Source organism: Mycteria americana, chromosome 2 (genome assembly GCF_035582795.1).
Source record: "Mycteria americana isolate JAX WOST 10 ecotype Jacksonville Zoo and Gardens chromosome 2, USCA_MyAme_1.0, whole genome shotgun sequence".
Taxonomy (NCBI): Eukaryota; Metazoa; Chordata; class Aves; order Ciconiiformes; family Ciconiidae; genus Mycteria; species Mycteria americana.
Window position 1 is genome coordinate 83,589,320 of NC_134366.1, and position 18,862 is coordinate 83,608,181.

The 18,862-nt window shown below is 38.5% G+C and overlaps 1 protein-coding gene across 4 annotated transcripts in view; it reads right to left on the reverse strand.

Moving 5' to 3' along the window:
• Positions 1–18,862, reverse strand: part of ZCCHC2 (zinc finger CCHC-type containing 2) — a 45,139-nt gene that overhangs the window by 21,730 nt on the left and 4,547 nt on the right. For all 4 annotated transcript variants that reach the window (XM_075493969.1, XM_075493968.1, XM_075493966.1 and 1 more), the window contains exons 2-4: positions 8,361–8,472; positions 4,956–5,032; positions 2,375–2,446 (exon numbers count right to left, since the gene is read on the reverse strand). In XM_075493969.1, coding sequence (XP_075350084.1) covers positions 2,375–2,446; positions 4,956–5,032; positions 8,361–8,472 — 261 coding nt within the window. The remainder of the gene's footprint in view (positions 1–2,374; positions 2,447–4,955; positions 5,033–8,360; positions 8,473–18,862) is intronic.

An 18,862-nucleotide genomic window follows, 5' to 3' on the forward strand; every position in this document is an offset into this window, starting at 1 on the left:
AGTGCCAGCTGGATATTACATCCTGCTAGTGGTACAACAGCAAAGCACTAAGTAATTCACTGAATGAAATGCTACTAATAGAGAAACACTACGTCTAATGTAGATAATTGCTAGGTAACATACATAAAATGAACTTCTGGACAGACGGACTCCAGACAGACAGGTGTTGTTAGTATTAGATTAGTACAGTGCTATAGCACCTGAAGTATATTAGATATAAAAACAGAAAGAAGTGCTGAAAGCAGCTCTTCTTAACTGACTCCTCCTTTAGCTTTAATATGTGCTATTGAGGAACTCTGAAGAATTAGTCAGCATTAACCAAAAGGTACCAAAAAGCTACTGCAGAAGCATGGGGATGAGCAAACCTCCTGTCCTGGTGTTTTGTATTTAAATTTGTCTCCAGAAACAGCCACAACTTTTTTCTTTAAAACTTTCATTAAAAGGAATTAAATTCCTTCTGTAGTTAAAGATTCAGAGTTATAGGAACCCAAGATTAGGTGCTTACTATCTTAACTCCAGGTAACGAGATAGCCTTGTTCCTACAAGTTTGTTGTCCTTCCACATATGTGGGTAATTTCCTACATGCAAAGAACTTTTTATGCTTATCACGTAAGAGAAGGTGCTCTTTAAATATAAGGCATACAAGTTATCCCATTTATTACCTTAGTTTTTCCCACTGATGCTTCTACTCTGAAACAATTTTTACAGTTATTTTACTCCTATCACCCACAACCTTGGAATTTCCTATCAAGTATTTTGACCATTCTTTTCTCTTCCTAAGAAATTGAGCATACTACTAAACAATGCCATGCAGACTGGAAATAAAAATAACAAAAAGCCAAAATGCAAGCGCATGTGAACTGGACAGCATTCATACTTCTACAGTGCTTTTTAAAGCAAGGTATAAGTTTTATCCTGCTTTATTAAACAATTCTCTCTTTCTTCTCTACTTATGGCTATCAGACCAACACAAACCAAATATATTTTTCAGCTGTGCACATTCTCCACACAACACTTCAGCAAGCTCATAGCAGCCTGTGGTTGTCTTCCTCTTGTCCTGCCATCTTCTGTATATCTAGACTCTGCTGGAGCAGTCAAGCCAGCAGATGGAACACTCCACTTCTGAAGAGCTGCCATTAGTCAAACTGGACAGCTCTGCAAAATTTTGGATCCTGTCTGTTTGCCTAGCTCCTCCTGCTCCTCCTGGCAGCAAGTAAGTACTAGAGGGTCCATTTCAGAAACTGGTGGTGTTCTTTACTTTACAGGTAGGAGAACAAGAGGCATGCAGTTGAACACTCATCCCAGAGCTGCACGGGATCCCATATGACAGTCCTGCTTTTAAGATTCTCTTCAGAAGCAGATGCATGTACCCTGTGTTGTGAGACACCCCATCCGCCACTAGACATGCAATCCATAATTCAAATCACCACAAATCAAGCTCTGGGAACTCTTAGAACTAGATGTTACAACTAGATTAAAGCAGCAGTGAATACTCACTGCTTCATTTCTACAACACTAGAAAACATAATGTTGATAATTGAAACAGTGAACAAGACAATGACCTTTGTACAGTAACTGGCTTTCCACTTGCAATTAACACTGCAGTTAAGAACACCAGATGCTAACAAAACATGTCCAAAACAGATCTTTCATTAGTGCCCTGAACAGTGAGGAGTTTAAATCTAGAATTTCCCAGAATAAGTGGAACCCAAACTATTAGACACTGGCAATGAAACACACAGTTCGAGGTCATCACACTCATGGGGTCTACATGTGGCCTATGCACACAAATGCATTCCCTGCTTGGGGTGGAGAGAACAACTTCGAGAACTTTTACGGTTTTTATATGCACGTGCAAATAGTTGCTAGATTTTCTCACATTTAACTCCTTGCAAGAGTGAATATGCCTGCCTTTGTTCTACTGAAGAATACAACAGTAAAATTAAGAACTGTTATGCTCATGGCTCTGCCTCATTAATTAGAAACAACAAATGATACTCTTAAGGTCATTCTAACAGGGACACCAATAAGCAAATGAGCAGTGCTTGTACCTACACATTAACTCCGTGGGGAGTATTAAAAACTCATCTAGTAGTTTTATGGTAGTTCAATTAAAACTCTAAGACCAATTTCAGATGAGACAAATGATCTCCTACTGGGAAACTCCCCAAACCTTCTGTTGAGCTGCTTCATTTGTCGAGCTGCTCTACCATGATATACATTATTTAAATAGTTAATACAATTGTGAAGTACAAAAACCTGGTAGCATGCTTTTGTTTCTGTAATTACATTCCAAAAAATCACAGCTCTCCTAGACTACTTCTGAAGTTATAAACCTGATGTATAAACACTACTTTTATATTTCAATACATACGTTTAGCAGGAATTCCTGAAGCTCCTGGTGTGTTTTTGTTACACATGTTACCGAACGATCGGACCAGGTTACCTAGTAAGGAAGGAAAAGAGAATGAGGAAAGTTTCTTTTTCCAAGTATCATACCAGTTAGCTGATCTTAACATTTCTGTAAGTCTGATGATCTCAGTATAAGAGTTAACACTTGCAGAAGTAAATACCAGGCAAAACAGGGATAATGCTGTACCTTTTCAAAGACATATACTAGTCTTGAGTGTACATTTTAAGACTACCTTCATGCTATTTGTGGCCAAAGAGTATGAACAAATTCTGGTGAATGCAATGAAGTCCCTGAAGATTACTGGCTCACTGACTCAGAAAGAAGCCAGGCAGAAGGCTCTGTAATTACAGGATGTGTATCAAACAGACATCATTAAGTGCAAAAACCAGGTACCAGAGAAAGGACTGTAGGTCAGATATACTGGATTGAGCTCTCGCTGCCATTATCGTGAGTCAAAAGAAAAAAAGAAAAAAAAAATCTCTCTTTGCTTTTATCACCTATAAAATAATTTTTTTCTGCCTCGGGCTTCAATCTTACATGGTCATATAGAAGTTGTTGTAGGGTACAATTCATAAAAAGTACTGCAAGTTACTAAAGAAGTTACTCAAGAATCAGACAGCATTTTGGTATATGCTTGTGTAAACTTTCAGTAGTTTATTGTTCTGACACAACATGCAAGTAATAAAACAGCACCTTCACATGCATATTTTGAGGAAAAAAAGAAGTAAGCTTGGTTAGATGAGTGCTGCCTGGCTTTAAGCCCACTTCTGGGCTTAAGATTCCCATTACAGGCATGGGAAGATTCTGTGTAATGGGAGTGGACATGGCAATTATAAACATTAATTTACTCCAAAGTGTTGATAGGATAATGTCAACCACTAACTGCCTTTAACTTAGTCCCCAGAAATGCCAACTACTCTTGGTGCCCTCAGTTGGGAAGCCATGACTGTAATTGCTGTTACAACCTTAAAAAAGCAGTGTCTGGGCAAGCACAAAATGATCTGCAGTGAGGAGCACAGTATATACCTGCACAGATGAGGAGAGGAAACTCTTTCCTAAAAGAACTGAGGTGGAGGAGTTTCAAGATTACTCAAATACTTCCCAGAATATCTCCACATTCCCCCTTTAACAAAGAAATTCAAAACCACTGTCAAATCCGTCTACGTGCTGAATTTTCAAAATAGTTTTGTGACTTTAAATATTGATAATCCATATGGGCATTCTGTACAAACCTCTCCTATCTACTACTGTATTTTACCTAGTACTTGGTTCACAGACTATTCGGACAAAAGATCTATGACAAGGTTGAAATACCTGGGCAAGTTAACCTTTAAGACTTTGAAGGCTAAATTCTACGTTACTGTCCTCAGCAAAAGAAGGGTGCAAAATTTTTTGCAAATTTCACCTTCAGACATGATCAACAACAAGGTATCTGTTGCCACTACTTTACTTCAAAAAAAGGAATAGTATACATGTCAATTTAACTCTGATTTTAAGCTTCTAGTAATACCAGAAAAGACAAAATTCTGTAATTCACATCTATTTAGAGAATACAATATCAAATTTGGGGATCAATAAATCAATTTTCAGCTCAAAATGGCATTTTTTTAAGTTTGCCTCTTCAAAGAGCTTCCATGACCCATGTCAAATGGCTAGTTATAATGTTTGATCTAAAACATTCTTTTGTTTGGGGAAAAAAGGTAAAATTTCACTCTATGTTCAAATCTGGTATGCTACCAGACTCACATCTATTGGCCAAATGACTCATAATGTTAGTCAGTCCTTGGCTAAGAAAATTACTACTTTGATTCAATTAGAACATCACCACCAATGGCCTTAGCAGCTATTACTTAACACCTACAGCCTTTAATACCAGACCTCAATACCAAAAGCTTCTTTTCCAAAGTCATAAGAAGCAGTGTTTCAGTTTTGTTTAAAATTCACTCACATAATTGTTTTATATGTTGCCTCTGGCTATTATAATACATGAAGACTATACTAGGCACACCCTTCAAGTTTGTTGACATTTTTAGCTTGTTTGTTTTTACCTTAACAAACAAACAAAACAAACCCAAAACAAACAAACCAACCAACCCCCAGTTTTGTCAAAACCCACAGGAACCACCCTTTTATGGTAAACATTCATGAAAGAGATCTAAGATGGTCATATGACTCCAAGCAATATATAGATGCAGACACAAGAACTGCGCGCCTATCCCACTTGAGCAAACAATCAACTAGTTTTAGAATTCTTTGTAATGCTTACCCCAAATTAGCAAAAGCCAAGTTTCCTGAAGTGATGCCACACACCTGGCTATGGCTCGTGTTCTACACCTTCCCACCTTATGCCCACAATTACAAAAAATGCCTGATCTGCACACGGAATCCAAAAGAATTATAGGATAATTCCAAGAATCTCTGAAAACCCTAATGTAATTCAAAATTGCCTTCTGAGCAGGCATTTGAAACAAGCTGTATATATCTACAATACACAGAGATCATGAAGACATTTACTTTAATATTCTGGAGGTTATTTGCTTACTTTGAACGTGTACTCCAAATGTTTGTCAGCCCTTTTTCTTGGTACTCCTTTCAGGGTTATCTTCTCAATGTGAACAGCTGAAAGAAAAACACGCCAAAATTACAGTTTGAAAATGTATCTACTTACCTAGCCACCCTGAGAATCACTGTATGCTATTTACAGACTCAACCCCACTCTTTCTCAGATGCTATTTTACTATACCAAACTGCAGGGGGCAGGTGGAGCCTTGTTCTTTACAAAGTCTTTCTCTGGCCTGACCACAACCCCTTCATTGCAGATCATGGGAATCTGTGCATTACTCAAGAGCTTATTTAGACTGAAAGTGCATAAATACAACAATATAACCACCATAAGTGAAAAGACAATGACAGGAAGTCAAATCGCATCTTTACTCCAAGAAGTAACAAGCTAGTGACAGTGCCTTCCACACCACGGTTCTGAAACATCAAGTAGTAATGAGAGCAAACTAAAGCAGAAGAACCACATTTCTGAAAGGCACTTAACTGGAAGGAAACACTTGGGGAAGGCCTGAAGGAGACAGAAATAAGTGCTAGCAAACAGAAAATGAAGAGGAGAAGCAGAAGGCTACTACAATTGTACTGTAAAGAGTATTATTAAATTGAACTGAAAAGGAAGAAAGGTACTTTAAAGTACTTGCTACTTTAACATTCCTTCCCCATAGTCTAGTGTATTCAGGAATAGGCAAGTTGTGGCTGTGACTTGGTAAGAAGCAGCACCGTATGACTTTCAGGGTCTGGAGATCTTCTTGAGGGCACATAACATTGTTCAGGTAATACTCTATATAAAAATCCTCATGCAACTGAGATGGGCTTTTCACTTTTCCTGCTATGCTGGCCTAAGAATTCAACAGAATTTTATTCCTTTACAAGCATGAACACATCTTTACATGTACAAAATTTTATTTAAAAACAGTTTGGCCAGCCCTACACCATCAATGCTTCCTTTCAATCCTTTTGAAACTTTTTCTTTTCTGGGGGGAGGTGGGAGGAGGGAGGTGTTACCAGCTAACATTTTACCTCCAATTTTTTACTGCATGTTTACATGGGATATATTGGGAACTATGCATAACAATAAAAAAAAATTTAAAACATCAACCTCTTACAAGTGTATGTTACAAGGCTTATTCTTGGAGATTAGCTAATTATCATTTCACCTAACTTAAACATCTTTAATGAATTTTGTTAAAGTTACAATTAAAGTATCATCCCCATCGAACATGGCAGTTCTAAGAGAACTAAGTATTAGCAATTTCCTTAAAGGAACAATAAGCCAGCATATAAGCCTAGTGATAGTGTTACAGCTTCCAATTCTTTTAGTAGAAAGACTGACAAATACCGAGTGTGCTGGTGTATGCTGGTTGTAACCCTCTACCTGAGGGAGTTAGAGCACTAGACTATCAGTCCATTTTTATCAGTTAATGAAGATTAATTATTACAAAGCAAAGCAATCTGAGATGAGCTAAGGATGCCAGACAATTACATCTATCTATATACTGTGAAAAGCTGCATGTTTGGTGACCTTAATTTTTACCTGTCTGGCATGGATAAAAGCACTGTTAGAAAAAAGACTATGGCACAACATGAGTTTTGGTGCAGTAATGTTTCTTAATGGCAAATGTTAAAATTGATACCATCAGCGGAATTGATATTCAGAAGTTAATTAAAAAGTGGATTCCCATGACTGGAACTGAGAATAGTGATTTAAATTGCACTTCGCTACATGCAGATATTTAGCATACATAATAATGGAAACTAACACTATTAACATTCACAGACAAGCTTCTTTTCTAATGAGATTGTTTATTTTAAACTATTGAGTGTTCACAATGCTAAATATATTTGTCCTCAAGTATAAAGAAATTTTATTACACAACGTAGTACCTTCAGCTTTCTTAACTTCTTTTTGTTGCTGTTCCACGCTTCATCGTAATAAGTGATACAACAGGTAATTATAGCGTTGTTGCTGCACAGCTTTAGTTCCACAGTTTCAACAGACTGCTTTAAAATTTTGTTTCCACAATCACATCTTAAATATTCTAAATGGCTAGACCAAGAAGAAATGTTTGAATATACAAGCCAATGAGGCATGTTACATCTCTACATTTATTTTGGACACAACACATGCATTCAGGACGATTAAGTCAAGCATGTATACATGACACTGCTTCCACTGTAAGTGTAAGTTAAGATTTCTAAAAATCATATTCATCACAGCTAAGAATAAAAACCATGTTTCATTATCAGTGCTATTTCTAACCCAGTAAGGAGATTTCTGTAGCAGGAACTCCCTTTCTATCACATATCTATATAGCAAATATCACAAAATTATTCTGATCCTTCACTATAGTTTCTAACTATGATAATATGAAAGCTGAGAAATATTTAAGCCCTTTGCTATATTCAATTATTCAACTTTTCTGTGCTTCTGTTACTTAATTCAAGAGCGTTGCTAAGGAGAATCTCCCTTTTGTGTTTCTAATTTGTGAATATGAACACTTTGAACTCTGTAAAAAGATTTGAAACAGGTTTGTTGTCTGTAATCTGCCATAATCTTTCTGTGGTTTTTTGCAAGGAATTAAAATTCTCAAATTGCCTGTCTTCAAAGCATAATTAAATCTCCACAGTAGAGACAAAAGGACATTTATGCGGACAAAAGGAATAGCAGTAGTTTTCCCAGATTGCCAGCTCTTCACTGTCTGCAGGATAGCGTAGACTAATTTTGAGTAGACAAGTGATTCGCTAATCTTGATGGAGAATAAAGGGTAAGAATAAATCTGTTTTCAGTAATGCTAATTTCTTCAAAGAGAAGACACTGTGCTGGCAATTGCACAGAACAGTTCTGCTTACGCTCTGAAGCCTTGTTCTCATTCTCCCCAACAGAACCAAAAGACGACTTACTTCTATGGAAAGCCTCTCACTTCTCCAAACTACCACTTCCATAAAACCTCCTAATATGTGTTTTTTCTTTCTTTCTTTGTTTTTTAAGATTAATGAAATACAACTGAATCAGGTAGCAAAAGCTACCCACTGTTTCACAGTATCTTCAGGTTTAGTTTTGCTTCAAAAATCTAAACTCTGTTAATACAATGGCATTACATTTTCTCGTTTTCTCCCAAATCCCACCTCTTTTTTCAGGACGAAGCCCATTTGCAATCAATTTTCATGCATGCAGTCACTAGTAGTTAGCAGCTAACAAGAATGACAACTTGTTATAATAAAGAAAAGACCAAGTAGGCAGCAGAGAAGCTATTATACTTAGCAATGATCGCAGTTGCTCATCCAGATGAATAGCAAGACAGAGGCAAGATTTCTACAACTCCAGGCAGAGTTTAGCATTCAAAAAAAACCTTAAACTGTTCCTCAAAAGAAACCTCAGACAACATACCTTCTCGCTGAGGTCTATGGGAAGCCATTGGTAGTCCATCATGAGGTGCTGTGGTTCGTTCTAGCAAACTGGTCTCATTACTTGACATGCAGTCACTATGGGAAAAGTCATTCTAAATTGAAAAGGAAAAGAACAGAAGTGTCTTAATAGAACGCATTATTATCAAAGCCTGCTCTAAACAGCAGAAATTACAAAAAAAAAAGTCCTTATCTGATATTCTACAGGAGAAAAACCTGAAGCTCTTGACAGTGGCAAAAAGGTGGTCATTAGCCATTTCAGTTCTTACTTTTTTATTTATTTATTAAATGTCAGCTATAACCTCCAGTGTTTCACTGACCTTATTTTAAAAACAGAACAGGGTGGGGGACAGATCATGTGCCTTTAGGGTATCTCATGTTGGACAATTCAAGATCATTAGCTCAGAACTTCAGTGCTAATTTACTGTTAGTATGAACTCTTTCAATTACTAACCTGTCAAGACATCTACTCACTACACTCTAAACATATTCTCCTCAATTATATTCATGCCCTCTACCTTCAGCCTGCCACCTCTTCTACATGGGAAATCATGAACTGTTTGGACAGTCTATCAGGACATGTGCTCCTAACAGCTAAACCCATGCACCTCTTAGTAACTAAACATTCAGAATGTAACCAGTTGCCGCCAACACCCTCTCTTCCATAGAAAAAAGGACAGACTGAAAGCTCATCTCCCCCCACATTTGCATGCAGACTTCAAAATTATATGCCAAGTATTACTACTGTTTTAATACAGTGCATAAGGAGGGACAGAACAGGAAGCTGAGGTGCTTGAGTGTGTCCAAAGAAGAGCAACGAAGCTGGTGAAGGGTCTAGAGCACAAGTCTTATGAGGGGCGGCTGAGAGAACTGGGGTTGTTTAGCCTGGAGAAAAGGAGGCTGAGGGGAGACCTTATGGCTCTCTCCAACTACCTGAAAGGAGGTTGTAGCGAGGTGGGCATCAGTCTCTTCTCCCAAGTAGCAAGTGATAGGACGAGAGGAAATGGCCTCAAGTTGCACCAGGGGAGGTTTAGATTGGGTATTGGGAAAAATTTTTTCACCGAAAGGGTTGTCAAGCATTGCAACAGGCTGCTCAGGGAAGTGGTGGAGTCACCATCCCCAGAGGTATTTAAAAGACATGTAGATGTGGTGCTTAGGGACATGGTGTAGTGGTGGACTTGGCAGTGCTAGGTTTACGGTTGGACTCAGTGATCTTAAAGGTCTTTTCCAACCTAAACGATTCTGTGATTTTATAAAATCATACAAGACAGATAACATGGAGAGATATGAGAACAAAGAACAAACTAGGCTAAAAGTGATAAACTAGAAAAAAGTGTTAGATGAGCATGAACTTCATGTGGTTTCTCTAGGGTAGCGAGTCTATAGAATTTTTCCCAAATTAAGATAAAACATGAATGTACCAATTCACATGTTCTTCAAGGACCAGGTCTTGTTAAAAAACCAAACTGATCAACCAAGTTAAAATTCAGAAATGTTTTAAGAAGTCCAATAACTTTAGATGCAACTGTTTTTGCCAGTTGACCAGTATAATTCCATGTTTCAAGGGAACAACATATTGCCTTAAAAAGATACATCCACAAAGAACTAGGAAATACTGAAGTTACTAGCGAGTTTCTGGATTAATCTATTTTAAGTGAGGAACCTTTATTTATCTGTAACAAGTAGTATAACATATGAGCTTAGCAAGTACCTAAATGCCACGAATATGCAAATACCATATTGATGGTGGTAGCAGCAGCAGCACAGAGGGGGAGAGAAGGTAGTTCTCTGTGTAGCACCACAAATCAACAAAATACTGTTTTTTATTAAGTACTGGAAGCTAAAACAGAGTGTAGGTTTCTTGGGAAAGTTTTCAAAAGAAGCAAGTTAAATAGAGGACATTCAACGCACCACAAATATTTAGCAACTGGTCTGCATGAAAACTAGAAGGTAAATAAGTATCTATCTTATTAGTAGCTCTATAAAACAAATAAAATCCCTGGGAGAAATGGATACTTTTTGGAGTAGATGTATATTGAAAGTTCAAAGTCTGTTCCTCTCATTCAGGATGAAGAACGTTGCTCCACTGAAAGACCGTCATAAAAGATGGGTAGAGGAAAAATATAGATCTTCAGACAGTACTCTTGTTTTTAAATATAGGAAGCATAAGATTCTGGAAATAAGTGCCAGAATATGTGTGACTTTTTTTTTCCTGAAGGACTTGTGCAACATGACGGGGCAAACCAGCAGCCGAGACTAGTTTCCTTGTTTGGTACAGAGGACCCCAAGACTGTCACAACAGGCAGACCAGAACGAGGAAGCACAGTTTGTGAATTCTTCGATGAACTTCTTCAGATTTGACAGATGTACCAACTAAAGCTTGCTTCATTTTACTAAAGCAGCTTTACATCATCTATAGCGTGGGCACAAACTGTGGCAACTCCTAACAATACATTCAACTCATTTAGGACCCAGTAAATATACAGGCATCAAGCCTGCCCCGGGCATACTGTTAATCTAACTTTCATCATTCACATCAACAGCAGTACACAATTAGCAAGTGAACATCTATGCGCCTTTAGACTGCACTACAGATGGTCTGAGGAACTGAACGACATTTTAGCTGTTTCATCTCAAATCAGTGTATGGTTTGTGTTCTACACCAAATGTCAGTAATTTCAAGTTTCAAAGCAATCAGACTTAAAATATAGAGCATGCTTTGTTTCCTCAAGATAAAACTCACACCAGTCCTTAGTCACTCAATAAACAATCTCAGCAAACTTAACTGATCAAAACAGTATTTCATACTTCAAACATGTAATAAATTATGAGTACAATGTCAGACTTGCAATAAGAAAGGAAAATAGCTGTATATCAACAAGATTGCATTTGAACAACTTTAGCAAATTTTCAAGTTTAGTTTAATTAAAAAAAAAAAAATCACAAGCATGCTCTGGAGAGAACCACTTTCAGATCTCCTCAAAACTCCCATTGATACTGTTTTGTCAGACATTTCATAACAACTGTGGACATAACCAAAGCCAAGTACTTCACTTTTTAAGTGTTAACTCCTGGTCATGCATTATTCACAAAACTGTTGGCATCTGAGCATTAAAGTTACCCTGTTAAAACTGTGATTCATTTAAGACTGTCCATAAAAAGCACTACTGCTACGATTAACTGACTGTGTCCAAACTACATAAGCTAACAAGTTTAGCACATATTTTGGTGTGAGAGTGAATGTCTTCCTGACACGAAAGCAAACAACTGAACCAAGATTTCTAGCAAAGATCAATGTCAATTCTCTGGCAGAGGTAAGGTCTTCCTTAAAATACAGCCACATGCTTTGCCAAAAGCAGCTTTGATATCTTTTTTCCACACTGCATACAGAAGACAACAGACATTTGGATTAACTCCGACAGAGGCTCTCAAACTATTTAATTTGTTTTAGTTTTCTAAGATGTCTTTTTCCACCTCTGAAACCATGATTGTAAGAGCTGAAGGCAGTGCTTCATTCATTTTAAGGGACAAGCTGAGACTTCCACCTACTCAATTACTTTTTTTTTTTTAATTCACAAATGGATCTAAAACCAATCGAATTTAAAGTCAGACCTTCTTTTGCATTCAAAATCAGGCTATTTGTTTTGATTAGTGGAAAAATAAAACTTACAGTCTATTCTAATAAATAATTGCTAGTTAACAAGTCAAAGAAATTATGAGCAGTTTTTAGAAGAGAGGTGTGGAAGTAAGATTTACTTCAAAGACGTATTCTGTTCAGCTCATGTCAAAGAAGCATTAAATATTGCTGCTACACCTCCTAATACTACAACTGCTTCTCACCTAGCACATAAATCATCTTTGTAACAGTGTTCAAATATTTTTGCAGAGAATTATTCTAGAATGGTTACTTTTCTATCCATGGCAGCGTTCTGTTCCAGGCAAACTACATCCACATTTGAAGGCTCCCTCTAAACTGCAAAATATTACATGGTTCAAACCTGTATTTAAACAAGTCCTGAATTCGATGGTTTTATAAATCATCATAACTGGAAAAAAGTTCTTAATTCATTCACTTGAAAAATTCTTCACCTAGAAAGTTAAACCAGTAATATGTACTGCATGTATTCTGTGAATGATAGCTTTCACAATACCTAGTGGAACGCAGGAGGTAGACAGTAGGGTAATCCAGGGCAGTCACAGCTTTACCTTACAGCCTGCAAGGGTTGTCTCTGTGCCAGCTCCAGATCCTGTCTTAAGCTGCATCACAACTCTTCACGTTTGGTGTTAGCTACTATGACAGTCCTACAGCAAACCCTAACAAGTAACTAAAATAGAAGTGGCATTGTCAGAGCGGACAGCTCTAGCATGCAAGTGACTGGAAAGTCTAGGCAGTCTGGAGTGCCAATGAACATAAAGAGTGACATCGTGGTGCTGGTCACACCACAAACACAAGCCCTTGAAAACTGGGTATGCTGCCGAGGAGTTCCTGTCAATGGTCATGCCATATAGCTCTAACTGTGCTAGTCATTTCCTATCAATGAATAAAATGTATTCACATAACACATGCAAGCGTAAGGTTAATTCTTGCATAAGTCTTTGTCACTGTAAGGCTTTCACATGCAAGGGTTCACTGCAGCTCATAGTGCTGCTGGTAATGATTAAAATACAGTGAAGCAAGAAATGTGGGTGGCCCCAAACCGATTGCCAGATAATTAATTTGATAATCGCACACATCTTTGTGATGAGCTAGAGGATTAACTACATTTCTCCTTGAAAGTGAAGTCAGCTAAGAGAGTGCTCTAGAAGTTGTCTGCTCTCACAATCTAGACCAGTTTTTTCTATCCAAGACATCTTTCCTCATACGGTTGAAAGCAAGTACCACCATTAAAAAAAGCACCTATCACTAGACATGTTGCCCGTGACTGTAAAGACAAGCCCCAAATGTCTAAAGTGGAAAGCCATCCTGCTTGGGAGGATGTTGCTCCGTATAACTAACGTATGTGAGCTGAGCAAGTCTCAGCAAGTCTACATATGACAGATGTCCAAACTCTGCCTTCTATTAATGTAGATGGCTGATCAAAAAATGTCATGCTGGTATTGGTTTGGCAATATGTAATGAAATCTGTTATTGGATAGCCTACTAATCATCATGAGCAAGTGACTGATGCATATAAGTCTTCTGATGTTTGCATTGCACTTTCATAAAAGAACTATTCATGCATCAGCTCTGATGAACACTAACAAGGGAAACCTGCTTGCAGCAGCTGGACAGCTTCATTAGTTCTACATGCCCAAATATGAAAGCTTGTTTTTCTGCAAGACTTCAGTAAACGTGCTGTTAGGGACAGCACTACTTAGCCTTGCAGGCTGTACAGATGTAAACTGGCACAGCTCATTCATTCATGTACAAGTGGGAAATGGCAAACAAAACCAGATGAAAGAAGGCATCTTGGAAGAATCAAGATCTAACTCATGATCACGAGTTATCAACTACAGCATCTGTACCTTAGAGAAATTTGAGTGATGTCAGAATAATCATTAATAGATGTGGTGCCAGTTACAAGACCAAAGCCATGATTTGCTTAAAATAATCCTTACAAGTTACCTCCCTTATTGCTTCACAGCTGTGATACACAGATACATAGCTTTGTAGCTACGTTAGCACAAAGGCTAAACATCACCTCTTAAGAAGCAACAATCAGCTGAAACTGCATGTGTACGTGTGTGCTGCTGAACCCTCTCTTGATGACAACAGCAGCAAAGAGGAAGCTTTACTCAAGACCATGTGCAACTATATCTGTACCCTATCACCTAATTCTTGCTGTTGCTTGGATATAGGGATAGAACATTCATGCCATTTTATACTTAAATGGAAATACAGCACATGCATTTAGTACTCACAAATGCAAACATACAGGGCAGCAATGCTTAAAAATCTGTTTAATGTTGACAACTGTTGATGCAATTGATTGCCTCCCATGCAAAAAATCCACTACTGTCTTGGACAAGCTGCTAGCCAAATGCAATATCAAGACTGCAGACAATTGCCCAACTGACACTGCTGCTAAGTTACACTTCAGTTTGCAAGCTTTGAACTACACAATGGCACTGACTCATTGACTTGAGATGCAGAGAGCTGTCCTACAAGACTATGCACAGAATCAGCCTCAAGATCTAAGACCACAAAGATCTACCAAATGATCTCTCTTTTGGCCACAACCAACAAACAACTTGAATGCTTCCTTGTTAACTTCTCTTTTCACATGCAGAATCAACCTCCAGAACAATAATGTTTATTCCACATAGAATCACAGGCTGGAGAAATGGGCTGACAGGAACCTCATGAAGTTCAACAAGGGGAAGCGCAAAGTCCTGCACCTGGGGAGGAACAACTACAGGCACGACACAAGCTGGGGCCTAACCAGCTAGAAAGCAGCTTTGCAGAAAAGGACCTATACATATAAAAATGTAGATATACACATCTGAAGGGAGGGTGCAAAGCGGATGGAGCCGGGCTCTTCTCAGTGGTGCCCAGTAACAGGACCAGAAGCAGTGAGCACAAACTGAAACACAGGAGGTTCCCTCTGAACATCAGGAAACACTTTTGCACTGTGAGGGTGACTGAGCACTGGCACAGGTTGCCCAGAGAGGTTGTGGAGTCTCCATGCTTCGAGATACTCAAAAGCCATCTGGATATGGTCCTGGGCAACCAGCTGTAGGTGGCCCTGCTTAAGCAGGGGGAGGTGGTAGACAAGATGACCTCCAGAGGTCCCAGCCCACCTCAGTCATTTTGTGGTTCTGTGACCAGACATAAAATCCCATAATATGAGAAATAAAAGCCTGACTGGCTGAACATATGGTTCAAATGGATAATGTGCAACTGCCCTATTAACTCACCTCTAGTAAGCTGGACTGCATAGAAAGAACACAGTTGCCCAAGAGTACTTTAAGGCATATTTGTTTAGTGAAACTATTTTAAGAGCTCACCTGTAAAAGGCAGCTACGAAACACTACGAGGGAGACAGAAACCTTTTGAAAAAACATCAGCTGATTCAGGGAGGAAAAGTGCACCATATGACAGCTTCAGCAATCACATATTGACTAACTTGTAGCACTGTGAAATCACGCCAATTTTGAGACAAAGGGCATACCAACCTCTTATGCAGCATTAACAACTTCAGCTATCAAGGCCTGTGGCAGTTACACCTGAAGTACCAGACATGTCAGCTACAGCAATGATTTACAGTGCTGGGGGAATACCGCACCTTGTGTTTGCTAGAAACACAGCACGTTTTATCTCTAAGCCTCATCTGCATCTGAGCTTTTGACTGGACTTAAACCACAGTTTCAGTCCAACCTAGCTAGCACACGACAAAGCAGAGAACTTGAAGCTAAAGCCAGCGATGCAACACTTCAGATGTTCCTGCATCGCCAGTTGGTTGCTCCTCCAACAACTTTGTATAACTTCAGTACTGTTACAATTGTCTGTTGAGTGAATAAGAAAAAAATGACTTGAATGTATTAGTTCAGACTGATAAAAAAGTTATTCTCACAACAGCCTAGAGTGACGGAAAGATTTAAAAAACATTTGCCCCTTAAGAGCGGTTCACTGAAGCACAGTTAGTACTGAGAAGAGACAATGCCTTCATTACTACTTTTAACTACTGGCAGAGGGTAATATGTCATTTTCTCCAATTCTTGAACTCAAGAGGTCTAAGCAGCATAGTTTAAAAGTATTCTTTCATGTGTGGCAGTTCCAAATAACAGAAAAACTCTCTGTCATGTTCTTATCTCACTCTTAAGACACTTCCCAAGGCATTAAATCTCCTTTCACTATTAAAAAGTATTTTTACTTTCTTCTCCCAAAAAGGACAAGATTAAGAGGTTGAGGAAAGGCAAGAAGCTCATGAAGGAATGCAGTTTCCAGCCAGATCTCTGAGCCTGTCCTCTGCAAGCTTCAGTCTCTGAAAGTATAAACCCTTAGACTTGGAGGATACTATAGAAATTCACCAAGTCTTGGAGGAAAAGTAGACATTTAGTATTAATTACAGTTAATGGAGAATCAACTGTAGTGTTTTCTAGGGCAGCTATGGCTCGACACTGATATTGGCAAGTAAATGAGGTGACAGATTTAAGTAGACAGAATCCTACAGACTTTGGTGGTTTCATAGATACAGCCACCTTACTGCTGCTGTCTGCAACCTTTTCTGCACCTCTTTAGGAACAGCTGAGAGTCCTTGGTGTTCCAAGCCCAGTGAGATCCTGCTATCTACAAATAAGTCAACACTGGGCAACACTGAAAACCGGACCACAGCTTAACAACAGTCATCTAAGTGGAAGCATTAGGAAGTCATGGGTATATTGTCAATGCCCTCAGTGCTCATTTAATATGTTGGAGAAGAAACTGGCATGCAAAACAGCAAGAGGCTGATTAACCCTGGTATAAAGGGAGTGGGCAAGGCTACAAACTTGCCTTGTCCTAACAACTCATATTTAGAGCTAAACGACTAAAACAACTGAGGGTAGTGAAAGTTTTTACTCTGCAATTTCCTGGAGCATTAGCATGCACATTTAGACAGAAGTTTTTCATTTTAGGCATTGTCTTTTATCTAGTTATGACTTCCTTTCCAGAAGACTTCCAGTAATGTTTCTGGAAATCCTTAACTCCTGTTTGGAGTCAGAGAAATTCCTGTTCAGAGACAAGGGTGTTAGGTTCACTGAGGGAGCCGGAATACAAGTTTTGCATACTGAGACAAAAAGCAAAACATTTGTATTTTCCTAGAGTGTACCACCATTTAAAAAATCTTTGCCAAGAATTACTTTTTTATCTTTCTGTCTCTTATTTAAACCGGACTCCGAAGACACACTTTTCCTTATACTCAACTCTATGACACTAAAGAGAGTACACTGCAGCTTCAAAATGGGATTGCCCCTTTTTTTGTTCCCACAGACAGAGCTTAGATACTAAGTTCTACTACCTTGTTCTGCTGCAAGTTAGTGAAGAACCATTATAAAAGCACTCTTCTAATTTGCAGACAAAATATCCTATAAATAGAAGCCTACTAAGAAAAATACTCTGTACATAGAAACTTTCCCTTTGTTTGTAAGTAGAGACTTTTTCTGTAAGAATCCTCCAGCCAGCTAATTACAATACTATTCAGCAAACCATTATCTCCAGGAGATTGCTTATTTCAACAGAACCTTAGTTCTATTATTGTCAAGTATGCCTGATTAAATGTTCCAGTGTCTAACACAAGCCACATTTATTATGTTAGCACATATTCAGACCTCCTTCAGTGTTTCAGCACTCTGATATCAGATCTTGGATGGGATGGAGCAAGATAACCAATAAAGTCAAAAGCTTTTATACTGATGCACTTGTTAAACAAATATAATCAACACAAGAATTAAGCTATGTGTTCTGTTACTTAAACCAATATATATAGTGGTATCAGCAGATTCTTTGCACATTAATGCTTGTTTTATGACTACAGATGTGAATGCTGCTGATTTACTCTTATACTTCACCTTTAGATTCAAAGTTCATATTCTGCACAGCTTAATGTACCACTGACTGTCTTCCAAAAGGTGTTAATATAAACTACACCTTCATTTAAAAATCTGCAAATAGTATCAAGTGTTTCTACCTCAAGTAAAAAGTATTTCAGAACACTTTCTTAAAGAAACAAAGTTTATGCAATTATAAGGCAATCCTACCTCTGCTCATCCCACTCCAACAGCCCTATCTGCTATAACTTTTGAATTGATCAGCCATTTCCAGCTAAATCTGTTAAAATGTATCACTACGAAAAATCTTAAGTTTTTTAAGGATCATTAAAATCGGAGACCAAGAAGAGCAGCTATCCTATTAATCCTTTGTCAAGAAGCAACTTTAATGTGAGCTCAGTTTTATCAGATGGCACAGATCCTATCCAGAAAACATAATCCCAATCATGGAAAAAAGCAAACTGCTTTAAATTCTAGTAAATCACCCACAAATTCTTTGTAGGTGAACCTCTCAAGTTCTGCTGCTCATTACAGCTGAACGTTACAGCTCCTTGAAACCTCAAACCAAGCCATTTTGTTAGATATGCCACATGCAGTAACATAGTCCTTGCCCTAAGGAATTCAGAACCTAAACTTGACAAATAAACTACCTGGTTCAATTCCAGGTCTGAACTCCATCACCTCTGTAGGTTGATTTCCCATCACCGTTGCTTGCCATAGGTATGTATTATTTCACAGGTCATGTGAACAACAGCTCTCCTACCATCTTCAGACTGTTCAGAAGACACGAGCTGAGAAAGCCCGGGAGTGTTAAGGCAGGGAAGACCAGAGCTGAACTAGCAGCCTCTCGGCACAGAACTTCTCTCGTGGTTTATCTGCTCGATAAACCGGGCACACCACAGCCCCTCTCGGGACAGGCCTTGCTTGTGGCAAAGCCTTTCCGCAAAGCCCCCAGGGTCTTCCCACGCCCTGGGCTCC